Source organism: Phodopus roborovskii, unplaced genomic scaffold, assembly GCF_943737965.1.
Source record: "Phodopus roborovskii unplaced genomic scaffold, PHOROB, whole genome shotgun sequence".
NCBI lineage: Eukaryota > Metazoa > Chordata > Mammalia > Rodentia > Cricetidae > Phodopus > Phodopus roborovskii.
In genome coordinates this window covers 1,123,522-1,143,589 of record NW_026126618.1, presented here as the reverse complement: position 1 = coordinate 1,143,589, position 20,068 = coordinate 1,123,522, and the positions used below count along the sequence as shown (strand labels likewise).

Sequence of the window (20,068 nt, the reverse complement as noted above, 5' to 3'; positions counted from 1 at the left end):
TTCATCATTCTGAGAGTCTCCTAGCATACTGAATGTGGCATTCAATTTATTCTTCTATTTCCTGTGTATAAATTGCATTCAATCCCATTAACCCATGAATGTCCTCTCTAACTCAACTCTCCTTTAAGGATGAACATATTAAAAAGCCCAAAGTTTTTAGTGAGAATAAAACACCTTTCGTAAACATCTTTATAGCAAAAACTCACCCAACTCCCATATAACATCCTCATGTGACTCAGACTCATATATTTGTAATAAGTACCTTTTAATCCTGTACCTGGTCTATTAAACACTGCTTTGATTCTAATCTCCAGGCTGGTTTACAGGCATTATAAATTATCTATCCAATAAAGGGAGAGAGTTTATAATCTTCTCTTTGCTTGATTTTCTTCCAGAATAAATGATCATGGAAAACAATTTTCAGAAAATATTACAAAGTAAAAAAATGTGACTATTGTGGGCAGCTGTACTTGAAGTCTCATAATTCTCCCTCCACCCCTATTGCGGACATTCTGCCTGAGTTTATCCTTTATTATATTAGACAGAGGGAATACTAGCCCCTATGCATTATAGGCTCAACTTATTACAATCATATCAGATGAGCATACTAGCAGCATGAGAAATGATTTATATTTTTCCAACCTGACAATTAAAATTTAATGCATGCAAATGTTCCAGGGCCCTTGGACTTATCCATAAGATATTTAGACTGTGCTCCAAATACGAACCCTGTGACCTGAAAGAGTGGCATTAGCTTCCAAAGACACCTGATTCGAGATGCTGTGAATGTAGGAGAACCTGGCTCGAAGTAGAGGAAAGGGAAACTGAACCTCCTATTGACTATTGGCAGTCCAGGAGAACTTCACTTCCAGCAGACGAAAGCTATGAGCTAAGAAAAACTACAGCTACAGCCTCCATCTATCCTATCATCTCTCCAAATGTACTATTAGAATATGGGCCTATAATACACTGGTCTAGGAAAAAGCAACTGTCTCTAAAGGAGGCCTGGCTCACTCTTGCACTTGACGCTCAAGGAACATTGCAGGAAGAGGGGACTGGGAGAATGTAAGAGCCAGGGAGTTTGCTGTGAACGCCCAGACATGAGCTGAACAAGGATGATTATCATACAAGACTAGATAGGGGAAAGCCTGTGAGGTCTCAACCCTGCACAAAAAGCTAGAGGCAACTGAGGAATACTGGGACCAAGAGAGGTGGTCTTCCCCAGGGAAGAGCACACCAGCCGGGTGTCCAGTGCCAGATGTTCAAGCCCTGAAAACACACATTCAAGTAACATTATACAAAATTAACAGGTTATATTTAGGAATGTATATGTACATACATATAGGCAGGTGGTAACAGTGAAAATGTGGCCGTGGATTTGAGGGAGAATGGGAAGGAGTTTGTGGTAGTTTAACTGTAATTGGCCTCTGTAAGTTCTTAGGGAGTGGCACTATTAGGAGGTGTGGGCTTGTTGGAATCAGTATGGCCCTGTTGGAGAAAGTGTGTCACTGCGGAGGCGGGCTTGAGGTGTTATATGCTCAAGCCACGTCCAGTGTCTCAGACCACTTCCTGTCTCAACTTCTCCTCCAGCACCATCTCTGCCTGCACACCATACTCCCAGCCACCACGCTCCCTACCATGATGATAATGGACTAAAAACCTCTGAAACTTAAGCGTGCCACCAACTCAATTAAATGTTTTCCTTTATAAGAGGTGTCATGGTCATGGGGTCTCGTCACAACATAGTAAACCCTAACTAAGACAGGGTGTATGGGAGAGTTTGGAGGGAGAAAAAGGAAATGAGAAATGTAAGTACATCATAATTTCAAAACTAATTTTTTAAAAGGGCATGTTTCATACATTTTTGTCTGGTCAAATCACTACTGCTGACTTCCTCTAGGTATTTAGGGCTCATCGAAAAAGAGATTTTCTTCTTGTCCTTCAGACATGTCTACAGCTATATGCAAGCTGGAGTCATGCATAGAGATAATTTATAAAGGCCTTTGACAGGCCGGCATGCCTGGAGTAAGAACAGTCCTTTACATGTGACCTTTTCTCTAGTCACCGCCATTTCTAAGGGTCCCCGCATTTATATGAAACCTTCCTAAGGTCCACCGGGGGAGGCCATTTGTTCAGAGCTGGTAGACCTGCCTTCCTATTTGCTTGTGTTTCTTTTCAGGTATTTCTTTTTTTTTCTAGAACCTGCCATGAAGACTAGAAAATCCCAGACTCACCATTCAGAAAAGTTTCTATAAAAGTAACTCACCTTGTAGTTCTGATATTAACCTGTGTTCAAGCCAGACATGTCCAAGCGGTGATCCATCTTCTCTTTATTGATTTGCCTGTATAGTCAGTAAATAGGATAAACAGAACAAAATGACAAGGTATCCAAGCAAAACTCAATGCTAAATCAGTAAGCCAAGGCCTTTGTGATGCCCTTACCACCCCTCACCCCTGGACCCTTCTCCAGGCAGTAGACTTGGGGAAGTAAGCCACAATTCTATTCTAGGATACAAACGGGACACTTCCTGCTTCACTCATTTTGTCCCTTTAACATGTCACATTAAATTTCAGCTTTACCTGTCTTGAGATGTTTGTTAGAGGTGACACAGGGCTGATAACCGTCGCTTATAGGGGCTGATGGTAACCTTTTAATTTCTATTGGAACTCTGTACTTCAGAACCCTGTCATCATCATTTTCTTTACCCTAGGAACCAGCATTACATGGAACCTTTTGCACATCCAAAGAATTGCATGAGCATTGGCAGTCACTATCTTGGTTAATGCTCACACTGTCTTATGAGCTGGCCACCATCATCTCAGGGAGGCTTTGGCTTAGTCCCTCATGCGGGCCCAGCATCTCACTCGGTTAGTGAACTAGCACTTAGACTATGAATCAGCTTCTAGCCAACTCCAAACTCATCCCTGTGTGTGGAAAACCTTCTCTCACTGCAATAAAGAAAACTATACCCATGATATTACTGCCTAACCCCTACCAGCACAGTATTATTAGCATAAAGAGCATATACGTGGTGGAAATTTTGGAGAGACGATGGCACTAAAGTTTGATGAGGGTGAATATAGTATGGCAGGGCTCACTGGTACACAGAGATGGACTGGAGAATTCCAGCACCAGCCCCATGCTTTCCAGCCTACTGGCTTTCATCTTTTCTCTCCTTGCTTGGCTGAGTCTGTGATAGGCAGTTTGGGATAGAAGTGTTTGAAAGCAGCCCAAGAGAGCTCATATTCACTGTGTCCTTGCACTGTGGTGTTAAAATCCAGTTCTTTGGCTTCCTGTCACTGTTCCAGTAGTCCTGTGTGTTCCTCTAGAAATCATTAATGTTTGCTATGTGTCTGGAAACTTCTCCAAAGCTTTTCACATCCATCATCGTTTATGAATTTCCTGACCACCCTGATGGTCAAAAAGATGATGATAATGATGATGGCGATGACAACAACCTCGATTGCGATTACCCTGTTTTAAAAGTGTTGATGCGGGAAGGTTGGCGACATTGCTGATAGACACAGTGGTACCAGGTGCCTCCCCTGCCACACCCTCTTCATTGTCACTTCCTTTAACCCTTCATTTCTCAGTTAACTAGTCATTCTCAACGCCTCGCCGTGCCCTCCCTTTACCGTCTTCACATTCCATTTAATTGTGGTTGCCCAGCTGGCTGCTGAAAGTTGCCACTTCATTCCCATCGAGTAGTTACGCTTGATTTTTTCCGTACAGCTTCATTTGTTTCTGTCCACACTGAGAGCTGCTGCCCAGCCAGACTGCATTCACAGTCACTACACGCAGGGCCCAGGTCATGCGGAATGCAGTCCGATTAGCACCACAAGCTGGAGATGGGTGACAGGTAAAGGCTCTGTTACAGAAAACCTCTGGGCCAATGTAGGGCGTCTAACCTGTTAGTTCAGTCAAGGAAGAAGTCACTAAACTTACACAAGACAGGGGGTTGCTGACACACGGCTCATTTTGACTTTAAAAAAGAAAGGGTAATGTTGAGAGGCAAACTATTTTATTTTTATTTGAGGCAGGGTTTCTCTTTATTGTTTTGGAGGCTGTCCTGGAACTCCCTCTGTAGACCAGGCTGGCCTCAAACTCACAGAGCTCCACCTTGGTCTACCTCCCAAGTGCAGGGACTAAAGGCTTGCACCACCAATACCCACCTGTAAACTATTAAAAAGAAAAACCTTGTGATAAAGCATCTTAGTTATTTTTTAAAGTAAAAATTGATGTTAACATTTTAGGTTAGCGTCTAAACTGTTGGATTTCATTAAGGTATTTTCATGTGTATATGTCATTATATTTTGTTCTTGTTCCTAGATCTGTTTTTAAAGTTACTATGGTCTCCATTTGTGTTTTTTGCAAGTTTATTATTGATAAAGAAAAACTATCCATGTCTTTCTTTCTTTTTTTGGGGGGGAAGGAAACATTTTATTTTTACTCCCCCAATACTATCTTTATTCTTTTTTAATTTTTATATATTTTTATTTAAATTAGAAACAACCTTATTTTGCATATCAATCCCAGTTCCCTCTCCTTCCCATCCCCCCCATGCCCTCCACTGACCCCCTCCATCCCACCCCCCAACCACTCCCCAGGGAGGGTGAGGCCTTCCATTGGAGACCATCAAAGTCTGTCACATCATTTGGGGCAGGGCCTAGGAGCTTCTCAATGTATCTAGGCTGAGAGAGTGTCCCTCCGTGGGGAATGGGCTCCCAAAGACTATTCGTGCACTAGGGAAAACTGTCCATTTCTACGTGTTGAAGTTTTATTTCGTTACTTTGAGGAAAGTGTGGTGGTGCCGTTAGAGCCTTTGAGTTCAGGGTCATACCATCTCCAGTTAAGGGTACTTTCATCCTATGCTATTTGTGTCCTTTTGTTCTCTTTTCTGTCCTAGCTATGGCAAAGCACTGCATGATCCTCCCATCCTTGGTTTTAAAGGAAATGCTTTCTGTTTTCCCACGGAATGTGGCTATGCATTGTCTTAGGCAGCCTTTATTTTGTCGCGCTATGTTCCTTTCCTTCCTGCTTTCCTCAGGACATCTGTTGGGAAGAGATGAGGAGCCTTGTCTATGGCTTTCTTTGTGTCTATCCAGATGATTTGTGATTTCAGTCCCTGAGTCTAATTACCCATTGTATTACAGTCATAGATTTGCATATGTTGAATTAACCTTGCCTCTGGAATGGAACCATCTTGGTCATGGTATATTACCTTCTTAATGTGTTCTTGAATTTAGTTTGCAAGTATTTTATTGAGAAATTTACATCTAAATTCATCAGAGAAGCTGGTTTATAGTTTGCTTTTTTGGTTGTGACTTACCTGGTGTGGGCATCATAATATCCCTGCCTTCAGTAAGCTTGGTAGTATGCCTTCCAGTCTGTTGTGACACACTCGGAGAAGAACTAGTATTAAAAATTAATGTGAATCAGGAGTAAATTTGCCCAGTACTGAGCTTTTCTTTATTACTACTATAGTCACACTGCTTAGACATGTTTATAGCTTCTTAGTTAATTTTAGGAGGACACATTCATATGCACCTAGCAAGGTGTCAAGTTTTTTCCCAAGTTTTCAATTTTAGAATTTAGCAATTTAATGACTCTCTGAACTTCATTGAACTCTTTTATAGCATTGCTTTCCTATCCTTAACTTTGTTAATGTTGATCTTTTCTCTCGTTTGTCTACGGGTTTATCAATCATCTCTTTTCAAAGGACTAAATTTTGTTTGATTAATTCTACGTGTGATTATTTAGGGCTCCATTTCATCCAGTTTTGCACTGATCTCTGTTTTGTTTTTGTTTTATTTTTTATATTTGTTATTTTTCTTATTTTACACATCGATCCCAGTTTCCTTTCCCTCCCTCCTATGCCCCCCAACCACCCTCCCATCCCACCTCCCCCCACTCCACAGCTGCATTCAGAAGGGTATGATAAATTACACACCATTTTAATTTGATTCTAGGAAGTTTAAAATGTCATCCTGATATTTTCAATGACTCACTGGATATTAAGATTGTATTCCTCGGTCTCCGGGTATTGGAGTAGTTTCTGAGTTTCTCTTGCTACTGATTTCTCATTTTATTCCACTGTAATCTGACAACATAGAAAACATTATTTGATTCTGTTGTATTTGTTAGTTTTAAAATAGTTTCCTAGAATGAAGTCTATTTTAGAGAGGGTGTCATGGACTGGTGAAAAAAAACTTTTATTTTGTATCTTTTAACCAGTGTTGCTGAAGATCTCTGTTGGGTCCATTTTGACTAATGCAGTTTAAGTCAGAAGTTTCTTGTGGTCTTTCTGTTTGGAGACCCTGTCTAAAGATGAGAGTATAGTACTGAACTACCTACTATTATTGTTTTACTGTGTCAGGACCTATCTGACATTTCATGCCCATTAGTACTTGTTTTATCAAATTGGAAGCCCGTATATGTGTATGTATATTTATATAATATAACATCTCTCTCTCTCTCTCTCTCTCTCTCTCTCTCTGTGTGTGTGTGTGTGTGTGTTGCTAACTTTATTGATATGCAGTGACTGTATTTCATCTAGATACATTTGTTTTGAAGTCTACTTTATCATGTATTAGGGTAGCTAAGCCAAGCCAGCTTATTTGGGTTTCCATTTGCCTGTTAGATTGACTTCTATCCTTTGATGCCACCTCTGTGAGTATCTTTGCCAGTGAGGTAATTTTTTTTCCAACAATAGATTGTCAGATCTTGTTTTGTTTTAAACTAGCTAATCTTCCCCCTCTTTGTTGGTAGTTGAGGTGTTTACATTTAATGTTGTTATTATTGAGATATGTTTACCAATTCCAGTAATTTTGTTGGTTGTTTTTCTGGTTGGTTGAATTATTCGCCCTTTACTTTCTCCCTTATTTATATATTAGGCAAAAGCTGGTTTACTGAGCTGAGGAATTCTGATCTTTTACAGAAGTGGTTCTCAACCTTTTTGATTTTGATCCCTCAACCATAAAATTATTTTGGTTGCTACTTCATAACTATAATTTTTCTGCTGCTGTGAATTGTAATGTGAATATCTGTTTTCTCGTGGTCTTAGATGACCCCTGTGAAAAAAATCCTTTCACCCCATAAGTTGAGAACTGCTGTTTTTTTAAGAAACATTGATGCCTGGCTTTTTCATGTTCAAATATTTCTAGTTTGCATTTTGTGCATATGTACAACAAGCACTCTTTCCTGCCAGACTGGTCCCACAGCCGTGTCCGCCCCAAATAAACACACGGATGCTATGTTAATTAGGAAACTGTTCCGGTGGCTTGCACTTCTTTTTGGTTAGCTCTGTCTTAACTATTAACCCATTTCTATTAATCTATGTATTTCCATGTGGTCTTATCTTACTGGAGAACGCCTGCCGTGTCCTCTCTTCCCAGGCTCACATCAAAACTCCTCTCTGCCTACACCTCCCAGAATTCTCCTTGTCTAGTAGCCCCACCTATCCTTCCTGCCTGGCCACTAGCAACAGTGCTTTATTCATTAACCAATAAGAGAAACATATGTACAGAAAGGCAGCCCCCATCACATATGGTTGTTTCAATACATCTAATTTTTTCAAGATTTTTTTTTATTTTGAAGCTCTCATAAGTATACATATTATTATGTATTACACTGAATACATTCCCCCATACTCCTCTACTTGAAGGCTCAGTCCTCAACACCGCTAAGATTATAAACAAACCGCTATAAGATAAAATTGTGGGAGGCACAGGAATATACTTAAAATTGCCTAAGGTCTTCAACTGAATCACCAATAGAAAAATAGAACCTGGAAAAACCAAGACAAGTGTGCTATGAAGCTAAAAGTGATTTAAGGCAAATGTGTAAATAGTAAGAAAAGGGAAGGAGACGGGGAAGAGGAAATAAACGAGAATCAAGCTTAAGTTAAAGAGGAGAGGGAAAGTGGCAGAGAATGTAGTGGGATGGAAGAGAAAAAAATGAGATGCTAGGAAAGGACAGAATAGCCAAAAACAGAAATAATGTAAGCAGGATGATGAAAAACAGAAACATGATCTCCAAAATAAAGTCAAAACATTATTAAGAGTAGAACACACTGCAAAAGGGGGAACATGGCTCACAAAAAGAAACAAAAGGGATAGATAATTGTACAAGGAAGAATTAAAAGCATAAATATTTTTAATGCAATAAAACACAGATACTACTAAACCATGGCAATAACAATAATGAAGATGAAGCACAAGGAACTAAATGAAATTAGTATTAGAGTGGCTTATTTCTGGCATGCAGAGCCTTGGAGACTTCCTATATTGCACAGTGGGTGTAGGGTCAATTGAGCTGGTGAACTCTTGTCTTCCTAGGTGTCACTTGTATGGAGTCCATGTTTGACCAGTATCTAATATTTCCCAGAGCTGTCTTCTCTTTAGTGTCTCCCCTTTCTTGAACACCAGAAGTGTCTACTACCTACACCTAGCTGTGGAGTCTGTGAGTTAGACAAATTTTCTCACCATCCCCAAATTCTCCAAGCATCTGCCCTAGCTGGAGAATATCTCTCAAGCTCATTGCTAATGTGGGAAGCAATCATGGTGCTGACATTTATATAGTTAAAGGACCTATGCTTGTACTTCCAGGATCTTCTGAGAACTAATCACTCACATGGAGAGCTACATCCTAGAGTTCTTGGGCTATTGAGACGTAGATAGAAGTTAGAGTGGCTCTGGAATTTGAGCCGTCTGCTGACTTAGGCTGAGGGCTATCAACTCCAGTGTTACTCTGTTGGGCCACAACAATCGAAGACTCTGAACATCCTACATCCTGTGATTTTTCAGTTTGCTGATGTATAGCCTTCTCACTCTCACAACAAGGTTATCTCTGACTTTGGGGCTACTGTAGCCTAAACTCAGGCTTCCTGGCTTGTGATTCCCATGATTACTTAGATGGCTCGGTTTTAAACAACAAGTTTCCTCTCAAGACAGTTCCCATCCCCTGACCTTTGAGTCATATACAGTGGCAAAATATTCGCTCTCCATGATTGGCATGTCCCTGGGAGGAGTTGCTGTCTTACCAAAATTAACAACTTGATAGAGACCTGTGAGGGTTGTGGATGTGTCCTGAAAGTAGAAATACCAGTCTTTTCTCACCAGAGCCATCTAGTTGCCTTTGACTGAGACTTCTGCTTTCCCTCCCACAAGCAGGAAGTTCAATGGCTTGAGCTATGTATTCCTCTGTGTCTTTATAACGTGACCTTATCTGTTTCGTGGCATCTTTGAGGAGTTTTATCGGCCCTTTCGTGAACTTCTGAGGCTTCTTTGGAGTTGTGTCTCTTCTTCCACGCACTGTTTCGTCTCCCTAATGCACTAACAGGGTGGTAGCTTATAACTCACCATCTTACCCAGAAATCTCAACTGCCTGCTCCTAAAATTCTTATATATTATTAGAAAGGGATAAGACATGGCAATAGGAGCCAGCACTGACTCTATACCAGACACTATTCTGAAGAATAATATATATATGTATATGTACATATATATATATATTATACATATATATTATATGTAATTTAGTTCATCTGTAACCGTATGAACCAAGTGTCATCATAATGTCCATTTTAAAGATAAAAATTACTTGAGGTAAAATAAAGTTCATGTACTTGTTCCAGGTTGGGCTGTTCACATTGAAAACCCGGATTTTAATGTAGACAATCAAACATTGCAGTTCGTGTTCTCAATTTCTGTGTCATGCTGCATCTCACCGCATTCTAAGTATGGTTGTTATGCACATTCGTGTCCTTAGGGATCTTGAAATGAATGATGAAACAGGAAGAAAGGAGATGGAGATGAGAACAATCTCTCTCTCGGGCTCTTTCAGTGTATTCTTCTTTCCTGGTTTCATGACCCTGGACAGAATTCTAACTTCTCCGTATATGAAGAAGGCATGCAAAGTGTTCTTTATGAGAGAAGAGACCTAAGGCAGCTTGAGTATTGATTCAGGGACTCCACCAAAATACAGCCACCACTAGGCAGAGTTGGCATGGGTTATGCTGAGAATAGAGGAAGTACTAACACAAACTCTACCATTATTGTGTGCTGCTTTGCCTGAGCCATAGGATTCCCAGATACCTGGAAGAAATACCACTTGACAATGTGTCTATGAGAGTGGTTCCAGTCAAGATGAATATTTGAAGCAGTAGGCTGAGTAAGAAGTTGGCCACTGGGCTGGAGAGATGGTTCACTGGTCAAGAGCCCTGACTGCTCTTCAAGAACACCTGAGTTCAATTCTCAGTGTCCACATGGCAGCTCACCACCATCTGCAACCCCAGAGACAGGGGATCCAAGACACAGATGCTGCATATGTGTAGGGAAAACACCCAATACATATGAAATTTTTTAAACAACATTTTTAAAGAATGCAAAACTAAGTTGGCCATCATTCAAGTGGTTGGACATCATCCAATGCATCGAGAACCTAACTTTAATAAAATCAAATGATGGAAAATATCAAATTTGCTCTCTGAGCTGGCACATTCCTTGTTTCCTGCCCTCTGATATCAGCACTACTATATCTCTGGCCTTCAGACCCACATAGGGCTTTATGATAGACCTTCACAAGCCAAAAAGTCCTATGACCTGCAGACTGCTAGCAATGGCCTAGGAAAAGCTCAGTGTTGGAGGCAGAAGGTAAACACAAGCTCAAAGAGAACAAATTTATCCACAGTTCACTTCTACTTCTATCCAGGATCTCAACAGATGTGGATCAGTGATGTCCAAAGTCTTGACTCATTCTACCTTGGTCTCTTCTGGAAACATCTCAGAAACATAACTAGAGTAATGTTTTACCGGCAATATGGACATCCCTTGGTCCAGTCAAAGTTATCTACAACATTAACCACATTTGCTAAAAATGATAGTTATACAAATATTTTAATTGAAAAGAGTAAATCCTGCCTGAATGCTGTGTGTTTTCTGTTAACAGACCTAGGAAGCATTGAGATATCTTCTTTAGGGAAATGTGTTTCTCCTGTATCCCTCACAGTAAACCCCCATATCATGAAATGCAGTGATCCCTAAAAATCAAGATTCCAGTCTGGCTAATTTTGGCTGAATAGCCATCCTTTGGAGTCTCTTCTGTATGTGTAAAGTGCAAATAACCTATGCATCCTACCCCACACAGATGTTATTTGATATATGTACTTGCTCACCCAGAGAAAGATGTTCTGTAGTATAGACACTTGGGGTAGCATATTCGTTTTATAGTCTGGTGTGGGTTCGCTCCTTCTAGGTATTTGCTATGAGCAGAGCTGAGCTATCTATATTAACTGGCCAGCGTTCAGGAGTCAGAATGACTGAGGATAATGCCAGTTTGGAAATGTCTTTTATAAACCACAATATATCACTAACCTGTTTTCTTTCACTTGGCATTTTTGTGCCCCGTGCCCAGAGTGACACTTTTGTGCCCTAATATACCAGGGCCAGGAGAACTATGCACTTTGAAAAGCTAAAGAACCAGATATCTTGTCAGAGAAGGAATGACAGGCACAGAGACAAAGTCACACACAAGTTCTCTGTACAGAGTCAGGGTGTGCTATTGTCCCAGCCCTAAGTTGGCCATAGCTAAAACTCTTCTCTGACCTCGTCTTTTCTAGGCATAGCTAGATGCTTAAATGGCTCTCTAGTTACTTTGTAGAGCCTTCCAAGCTTGTGACCAGTTCATCACTCACCTGCATGTGGGTGACTGTGTAACTCAAATCTGTACAAAGATAGTGGTGTTGAGGCCAATTAGAGAGAGAGTACCGGGCCCCCAGCTCCCTTCTCTCCATCGAGAAAAAACGAGGCCGTTGTGGGTGTAGTGAGACTCCCTGGAGGGTGTGGAGTCAACTGTGTGGCTCCATGGAGACTTCCCTCCTGTGTTTCAGGGTGATGCTAACATGCTGTACCCTTTGGTCTTGCCTTTCATGTACCACAGGATCGATAAACAAATAAGCAGGTTCCGGAGATGGTTACCTAAGAAGCCAATGAGACTGGACAAGGAGACACTGCCGGACCTGGAAGAGAATGACTGCTACACTGCCCCTTTCAGCCAGCAAAGGATCCATCAGTGAGTGTTTGTGGTGACGCCCGCATTGCTCTGAGGGTGTGCGCACGGTAGAGCCTTCCCCCAGGGAGGACCAGTGTAGAGCCCTTTCCTCCCCAGCCTTCTGTTCATGTTCCATTTACATCGGTCATGGGGGAGCTGCATCAACCCCCCCCCAATGTTCTCCCCTATGTGTGTTTGGCGACTCATCCTCTGCCAGTCCCCAGTGCTCAGACCCCAGACAGGGGAAGTGGATGGTGCCTTCCATGCTGAATGAACATGTCGTTTGTTTGCTTGCTTTCATCGAAGCTGCCTGCTTGGTTCTTCCCCTTTACCAGCTCAGAGAGTTACTACGGAAAGAGCTACATTCCCTGGCAGCCTGGTGCCATCTCATCTGGTGTCACTTTTGTCACATGGGCAGAAAGGTGGCTGAGTAACTTAGCCTGGAAAGACTTGCAGAAGCAAACAAGGATTTGCTCTGAACTTCCTAGGAGGACAAGGAATGATGGAAGGAGGCAGGGTAGGCCATGACAGAGAAAGGTGTATCAAAGGCTATACACAGCTGGGGAGAAAGCAGTCCCCCAAAGAGACTGTTGACCAGGTCAGCCCAGCCTACACTGAGGCGCACTCAGGAATCCCTGGCCTTCCCTGTGCCCCGCCTGGCGATGACTTCAGTAAAAACGACTTACCAGAGAGATGGACAGGGGTGACAGATTGTTTTAAAAATAGGTTGCCAATTCTGATTTTTTTTTTAAATGTAAACCTAATGGCAGTTGTCAAGAAAGTGCAGGGAATGCAAGGTGAATGCATGTTTTAGCAACAGAAAAAAAAATCAGTTAAACTCTAGGAGCAAAGGAGAGAAGAAAAACGATGTATAGATGGTCTGCATTGAAATGTGTTGTGCTGGTGAAGATCGATGTAAGACAACGGAAGCCTGTAAAACAGGCAAGCCCTGTACCCCCGTGGGTCTGATTGATGCTATCCCTGCCTTGTTACTTAGACATATAAAACATGAAGCTCACAGCCCAAAAAGCCTCAGTGGAAATTAGCAACCTGATGGTACTCAATATTAATCTGAAGATGAGAATCTATGGGTGTTTTCTCAGGACAGAGATGGAAGCTGATGTGCTTCTACTTTTAATTTAAATCCTGGAGGTCTTTTTAGACCCCTAATTGATGTTTTGATTCTTCATGAGTGGAGATTGGCTTACTGTCACATTTTGCCTTTGCTTCATAGATGATGGGAAGCTTGCCTTGCACAGGGTTGGAAGGACTCAAAGTTTTGGAATAATGGGTACAGACATGGATAGGTGGGTGGATGCACAGGTGACTGGGTAGATGGAAGGATAGAGTTGGTAGGTGGATGGAGGGATGGAGGAAGGATGGATGGATAAAAGTAGATGGGGTAATCAGTGAAGTATAATAGTGCACTGGAGGTCCTCCGTTATTTTAAGGGAGTAGATGCACTGGAGGTCCTCCGTTATTTTAAGGGAGTAGAGTGAAGTGGAAAGGAAGGGCTCCACTGTCTTATCACCTGTTGTGCTCCTGATCTCCTTACTGTAGGACAATGCTACTCAAAACTCAAACTTAGATGCACCTACATACCAGCCAGTATTACTAGAGATCATAAACGAGAATAATATTTTTGTAAGTATTTTAAAATATAGAAAAATTAAGGTATGATAACAAATGGGTGAGTGGTATTCCGCTGTCTGAGACATTTGAGGGGCCTTTCAGCACATTTGCAAATCAGTTCAGTGAAGAAGCAATTAGTTCAGCAGTCACTAATTCAATGTCTGAACCTAACCAGGCAGTTATCTGAGCACAAGCCAAATAACCCAGTCCTGACTCTGGCATGGCAATATATACTGTGTTTTAAATAACTGCAAGTAGTCCAATAGGTGCACATAAATAGGAAAGGCAGCTCCCCAGAAAGATGATCACTAAGAAAACCGTTCACATGGATATAGACGTGGCCTATTAGGCAGGGAAGGCAGGGATGTGCTAAGAATAAGAGGCGATGATGGAGGGAAGAGTACAGACACTGGGCTGGCTGGATGGAGGGCTGGAAGACCACCAGTAGTTTTCTATACATATGTCTGTGAATATGGTGATAGGGTATGCAGAGGGCCCGGCATTGCTGTTTGAATAAGGAGGCCGACCTATAAAAGATGAGACTTGAAGCAGTTCAACTGACAAAGAAAAGGAGAGTGGCAGCTGAAATAAACAGGGTTAAGGGGAACCAAGAGGACAGAGGCATTTATGGCATGCCAACGGGACATGAAAAATGAAATAATGACCTCGATGTTATGGGTGACGGGAATTCCTTTCTGTTTGAAAACTGCTGTGCCACATGGGTAATGTCCCTTGGATTAGTGTGTGAACAACAACAACAACAAAAAAAAAGTAAGATGTGAAGAATGCTGGCTGCCAAGTTGGAAACAATTATTGATATAATTAGAAAACAAAACTCCCTAAAGATGTTTTGAGGGTGATATTAATGGGCTTAATTTAATCAGAGACAGCTGTTTAATGAGCTCTGGGAGCTGTGGCATGATATCCCAGCTTTCGACATGCATACCAAGGACTCGTGTGATGTGTTGATTTTGCAGAAGTTTCTCCTTGTGTTTTTGCTAGAGTGAGATAGAATGATGGAAGTTGTGGGTCATGAATGTGATGGATAAAGTAGAACCAAAAGTTTGATAAATCATGATCAAAATGGGAAAGTGTCTTAAAAACAGTCAGTGAGTCCTCCATCTTTCTCCCATGCCCGTGCTTAGCCACGCTGAGCCTTGACCTCCTTAAGTCACCTTGTACTTCTGTTCCCTCCTACGCCGTTCCTCCTTCCACCTGGAAAAACCTTTCCCGAGACTCCCGTCTTTCAGGATCTACCAAAGTCATTTCTCCCAGAAAACTTTCATGCTCTCCAGCCTCTACCAGTGGTTCCGAGTGCTATGCAATCTGCCATGTCTTGGCAATATTTTTTCTTTCTACTTTAATATGGTACTTTCTTCCTTGTAATGTTACAGTGTGTTATCATTGCTTTCCCTCAAACTACAAGTTCCCGCCATTTTCAAACCCCATAGTAAGTGCTTACTGTGATGTGTTCAGTGGGGAAGATAAATGGCTATATAAAAATGACACTACATCTTGTGAGTGAAGATCGTTTGCTGTGGAGTTAGCAGACTGCACGCTCACCTCACACTGCATTCAAGGTGTCTTCTCCGCATGGGCTGTCCACATCATTCCCCAAGTCGGCACCTGGTTTCTTACGATATCTTCATAAATGCATTCAATACTCTGTTTTATGCTGTTTTGAGTTACTGCATGGGTTATTGCTGACTATATTCACCCTGCTGTGAAGATCTACAGGTACGGCTTGTGCTGGTTCACCACCCTGTCCTTCTTCCTCTTCCCCTTTACTCTCCTGGGTTTTGGCAACCACCATCCCACTCTGAGCTTCTGTGAGGCTGACATTCTTTAGATCTACACATACTGAGATCGTGAACTGTTTCAAGTTTCAGAACTCAGCTCCAACATTTCTTCCTATCTCCCTTCCTTTCTGTCCGTCATTCTAAAGATCAGAAAGATTTGGCCTTTACTCACAACATTTTTTGAGAGGGGAGAGAGGGAGGATTCTGTGGCATGTGCTCATGTGTATTGAGATCAACCTCAGGTGTGTTACTCAGTTTCCACTTTCCTTTTGAGACAGGGTCTAGTCGCTAAGGAGACCCTTGAGTTGCCTAGGCTTCGTTAGCCAGCAGCTCTAGGGCTCCTGTGTCCACCTCTCCAGCCATGGGATTACAGGTATGCACCAACACATCTGTCTTTTTGTGTGAGTGCTGGGATCCAAAGCCAGGTCTTCGTGTCAAACTGCAAGCACTTTACTGACAGACCCCAAGCCCCCCAGCCCAATAGCATAGTTAGTACATAACACTTCACATTTGCAATTGAGCAACTTTTAGCATTTTATGATTAATACATGCCTCCTCGGGTAAACTGCCAACATTCTGAGGACATAGGCCATGTTTTGTTTTTCTCACAATCATATCCAATCTAATCTAACACCCAACATACAAATAGGCACTCAACATTTGTTTAGTAAATGAACAGATTAAAGATAAAAGGGAAAACTGAGAATCAGTTAAAAAAAAAAAAAAAAAGCTGGTGGCCTAGCACTGTACATCAACATGTATCTGCAGTTTGCTTTTTTTTTTTTTTTTTTTTTTTTGTACTATCTGTTTTGTGGTGGGGTAAGTGCAGGAAATTATAACTGATCGTGAGACTATAAAATCCAATTGGAAGCACCATAGCTTCTACATGGCCAGATTATCCTAATTGTATAGAGATTTATTGATGTATAGAGTTTGGGTCTGTCTAATCTCACTGCGTAATTTTTTTTTAATTTCTCTACAGTAAAATTTTAACTCCCCCCCTTTTATTGAAAGTAGGTTTTTTTTCACATAACATATCCTGATTACAGTCTCCCCTCTCTCTACCCCTCCAAGTTTCTTCTCAACCCCCTTCTGTCTGGATCCATCCCCTTTCTGTCTCACATTAAAAAGATAAACAGGCTTCTAAGGGATAATAATGTAATATGTGCATACATAGTTTTAATATATGCATATTAAATATATATATATATATGTAAAGACAAAAGCTAATACATTGGAATTAGCTAAAACAAACAGAAGGAAGGGAACCCAAGAGAAGGCATTAAAACAGATCCATTTGTTCACACACTCACGAACCCATAAAAACTGGAAGCCATGTTTTATACACAGGATAGCTGGCCAGACCCTCTTGTAGACCCTGTGCATGCTGCCCCGGTCTCTCTGAGTTCAGGTGAATTTCATCACGTTGATTTGAAGGGGCTTTGTATTCTCGGTGTCCTCCAGACCCTTTGGCTCGGAAACACCTGCCTCTCCTTCAGCAGTGTCCTGGGCCCTGAAGGCAGGGATTGGATGAAGACATCCTATTTAGGGCCTTTGTTCCCATCTGTTGCAAGAGGAAGTTTCTCTGATGATTCCTGAACAAGGCCCTGATATATGAGCATAGACTCACTAGGAGCCATCTTAATACCATTTTCTTTTAGGGCTGTGGTGTGGCTTTACCCTAGGTCCCTGGGCTACCTAGTCTCCGCTCACCCAAGCAGTGCCACATATGGGTTCCATCTCATAGAGTGGGCCTTGGGTAAAACCAGGTATTGGCTGGTTACTCTCACAGAGCTGGTGCCACCATTGTTCTAGGGTATCTTTCGGGAAGGACACCATTGTAGATCAAAGGTTTTGTGGCTGGGGTGGGTTTGCATTTCTCTTTTGGTAGCATGCAGAATTCCCCCGTGTACCAAATATGCTAGGACATAAAGGTGACGGTTGTCTGTAGGTAGCAGCTAGACATCTCCATGTTCAGTGTTGTCTGTGGGTAGCAGCTAGACATCTCCATGTTCAGTGTTGTCTGTGGGTAGCAGCTAGACATCTCCATGTTCAGTGTTGTCTGTGGGTAGCAGCTAGACATCTCCATGTTCAGTGTTGTCTGTGGGTAGCAGCTAGACATCTCCATGTTCAGTGTTGTCTGTAGGTAGCAGCTAGACATCTCCATGTTCAGTGAGTTGTGTTTTCGGCAATGGCGCTTGCTGTCAGTTTGTGGAGAGCAACCTGTGGTCTTGGCAAGAGCATGGGTTGTTTGGGGGTCCCTGTGGGACCCTTTGGCCAATAACTCAATGAGGTGAAGCCCAATCCTAGTTCACAACACTGGCAAATGTGGGTCCATCTCAGAAGAGAAGGTGCAGCAAGTCTGCTCCGTGTAACCACTTATACCCTTAGACTCACGTCTACTACTCCTGCCATCCTAGATTCCTTACAGATGAGAAAGAGAAGTGGATGGTTTCCTGGGAAGGTCATGTCTTCACCGGCCAGGGTTAGACACTGTCTGTAGCACTTTGCCCACATTGCGTGGGCCAAAGCTCAGTCATGTACTTGTCCCTAATTCGGGAAATGCTGGGATGCTAGCTTGCCTGTCTTCACAGGGGGAGAAGGGAAAGGAACTTATTAAAGAATTAGGCAGTGATGGAGAAGAAATTCTAATCCAGACATGGAGGCCCCCCAGTTTGGGGCTAGCACTTTGTTGTGGAGAGCCATCTTATGCCTTATAAGATAGCAGGATCCTATCCTTCCGTCACTAACTACTAGTCACATCCCCTTGTTTAGTTTTTCTTTGGTGATGATGGCAGTGTGGCACAAAATTGGAGCCCTCTCCACTGCCTTGGGAATCACTGAGCATCTGTCTTTTGTGCCAAACAACCCCCAGGTCTGATAAATTAAGTTCCACTGGAATCCGATGGCTGTGGTAGACAAGTCCATTTGAGCATTAATTTATTCCTCTTTGCCTCATTCCTAGGGATGTTAATCTGCTTAAGTATCATGCTGCCCTTTCTTCTTAAATGGCATTAGCAGAAACATCCTCAAGACAATTGCTTTCTAAGGTCAATACTTTGGATTTTCTATGGGTGCTAGATATAAAAGAAGGAAATAGGGAAAGCCATGCTACTTTTTCTCATGCATATGCAGTAAACCTTCCAAGAAATTGGTCTATTTTGAATTGCCTTTCTAAAAGTATGCTAGGTCCATGTAGGCATATTTTCCAGTTTTTATTTTTGTCATTATCAGCATTGATGATTTTCTTCAGATTGAATCCTCTGAAAGCTTAGGTTTTAGCTGGTGGCTACAAGTTATAAACCAGCGAGCGTCATCCAGGTGTGATGTTGCAATGCCTAAAAACATGGTTAGGTGCCACAGCTTAGGAGTAGGTACTGATACTGGCCTCTGGTGGGTAGAGGCCAAGGACACTGCTGTCCACCTTCTAATGCGTGGGAGGAGCATCTCCACGAAGCACTATCTTGTTGTGCAAGTTATTGAATATCCATGTTGGACTGTCACCTTCAAAGACTACAGCAGTACATTCTAATTTCAAGCAGCTAGTAACAAGACGATAAGACTGGACAGAGAGCCTGGCTTCAGATTCCAAGCACTGGAGACAGTGTTGAGTCTTCCCGAATTATGGGCTTCAGGTTTCCCCAGCTATGAAAATAGGAATAATAACCATATCTAGCTCATGTGGGTCTCAGTGAGATAAAAATCACAGTACGCCAGGACTACATCCCTCTCTGGAGAATCTGGGGCCCACAAACTTCTCTGCCTTTTCTAAGTTCTAGAGGCTGCGGCATTAGTAACTTAAGGTCCCCCCCTCTTGAAAGCATTACATCATTATCAAGATTCTGTTACCGCATCTTCCCCTCTGCCATTTGCCCACATTTTCCATTTCTTGTGATTACAATAGTCCCACCTGGGAAATGCAGAAAAATATCCCTGTCTTAGTCTGCTTTGTGTTGCAGTAACAAGGTACCTGAGGCTGGGAACTGTGTGAAGAAAAGACATGCATTTAGCTCACAGTTCTAGAAATCCAAGACCATGGCCCTGGTGCTGGCTTCCAATTGAGGGTAGCAGGGGAAAGATAAGGTAGTAGGGACAGGGCAGGCTTTGTAACAACCTCCACTTGTGGAAACTGTCCCATTCCCCTCTCTCAAGACCCACTCTGAGAGGTCCTGCCACATTTTAATATCATGACATCAGCTGTCAAACTGCATTTAAACCATAGCATTCTCCATTTTCGTGTCAGCCAATGAACGGCCTCAATCCTGTCTGCAATACAAGTTCCCCTTGCCATACAGATTAATATACTGAAAAATTATAGAGATTAGAATGCAGAAATATTTGGAGTACCACTGTCCTTGTGTACCTTGTGTAGGTGCATAAATTTGCCAGGCCATAAAATCCCCAGGTTTGGGGACGGAGGATAAGCTTGGTGGCAGCAGCACTGGGCCTGTAGTCCAGTGGTGTGCTGAGGGTCCTGAAATAGAATTACGTCAAACTAAGTTTGTCCTCAGTGTTCCAGAGACACCCGTATGTGTCAGATTTGTCTCTTAAATCTTCACAGCACAGATATCTGAAGATATTGATTGCT

General features: G+C 42.2%; 1 protein-coding gene across 4 annotated transcripts in view; it reads left to right on the top strand.

The window, feature by feature from the left end:
* Window positions 1-20,068, top strand: part of Ano4 (anoctamin 4) — a 323,121-nt gene that overhangs the window by 224,268 nt on the left and 78,785 nt on the right. For all 4 annotated transcript variants that reach the window (XM_051206302.1, XM_051206301.1, XM_051206304.1 and 1 more), the window contains one exon: window positions 11,939-12,070. In XM_051206302.1, coding sequence (XP_051062259.1) covers window positions 11,939-12,070 — 132 coding nt within the window. The remainder of the gene's footprint in view (window positions 1-11,938; window positions 12,071-20,068) is intronic.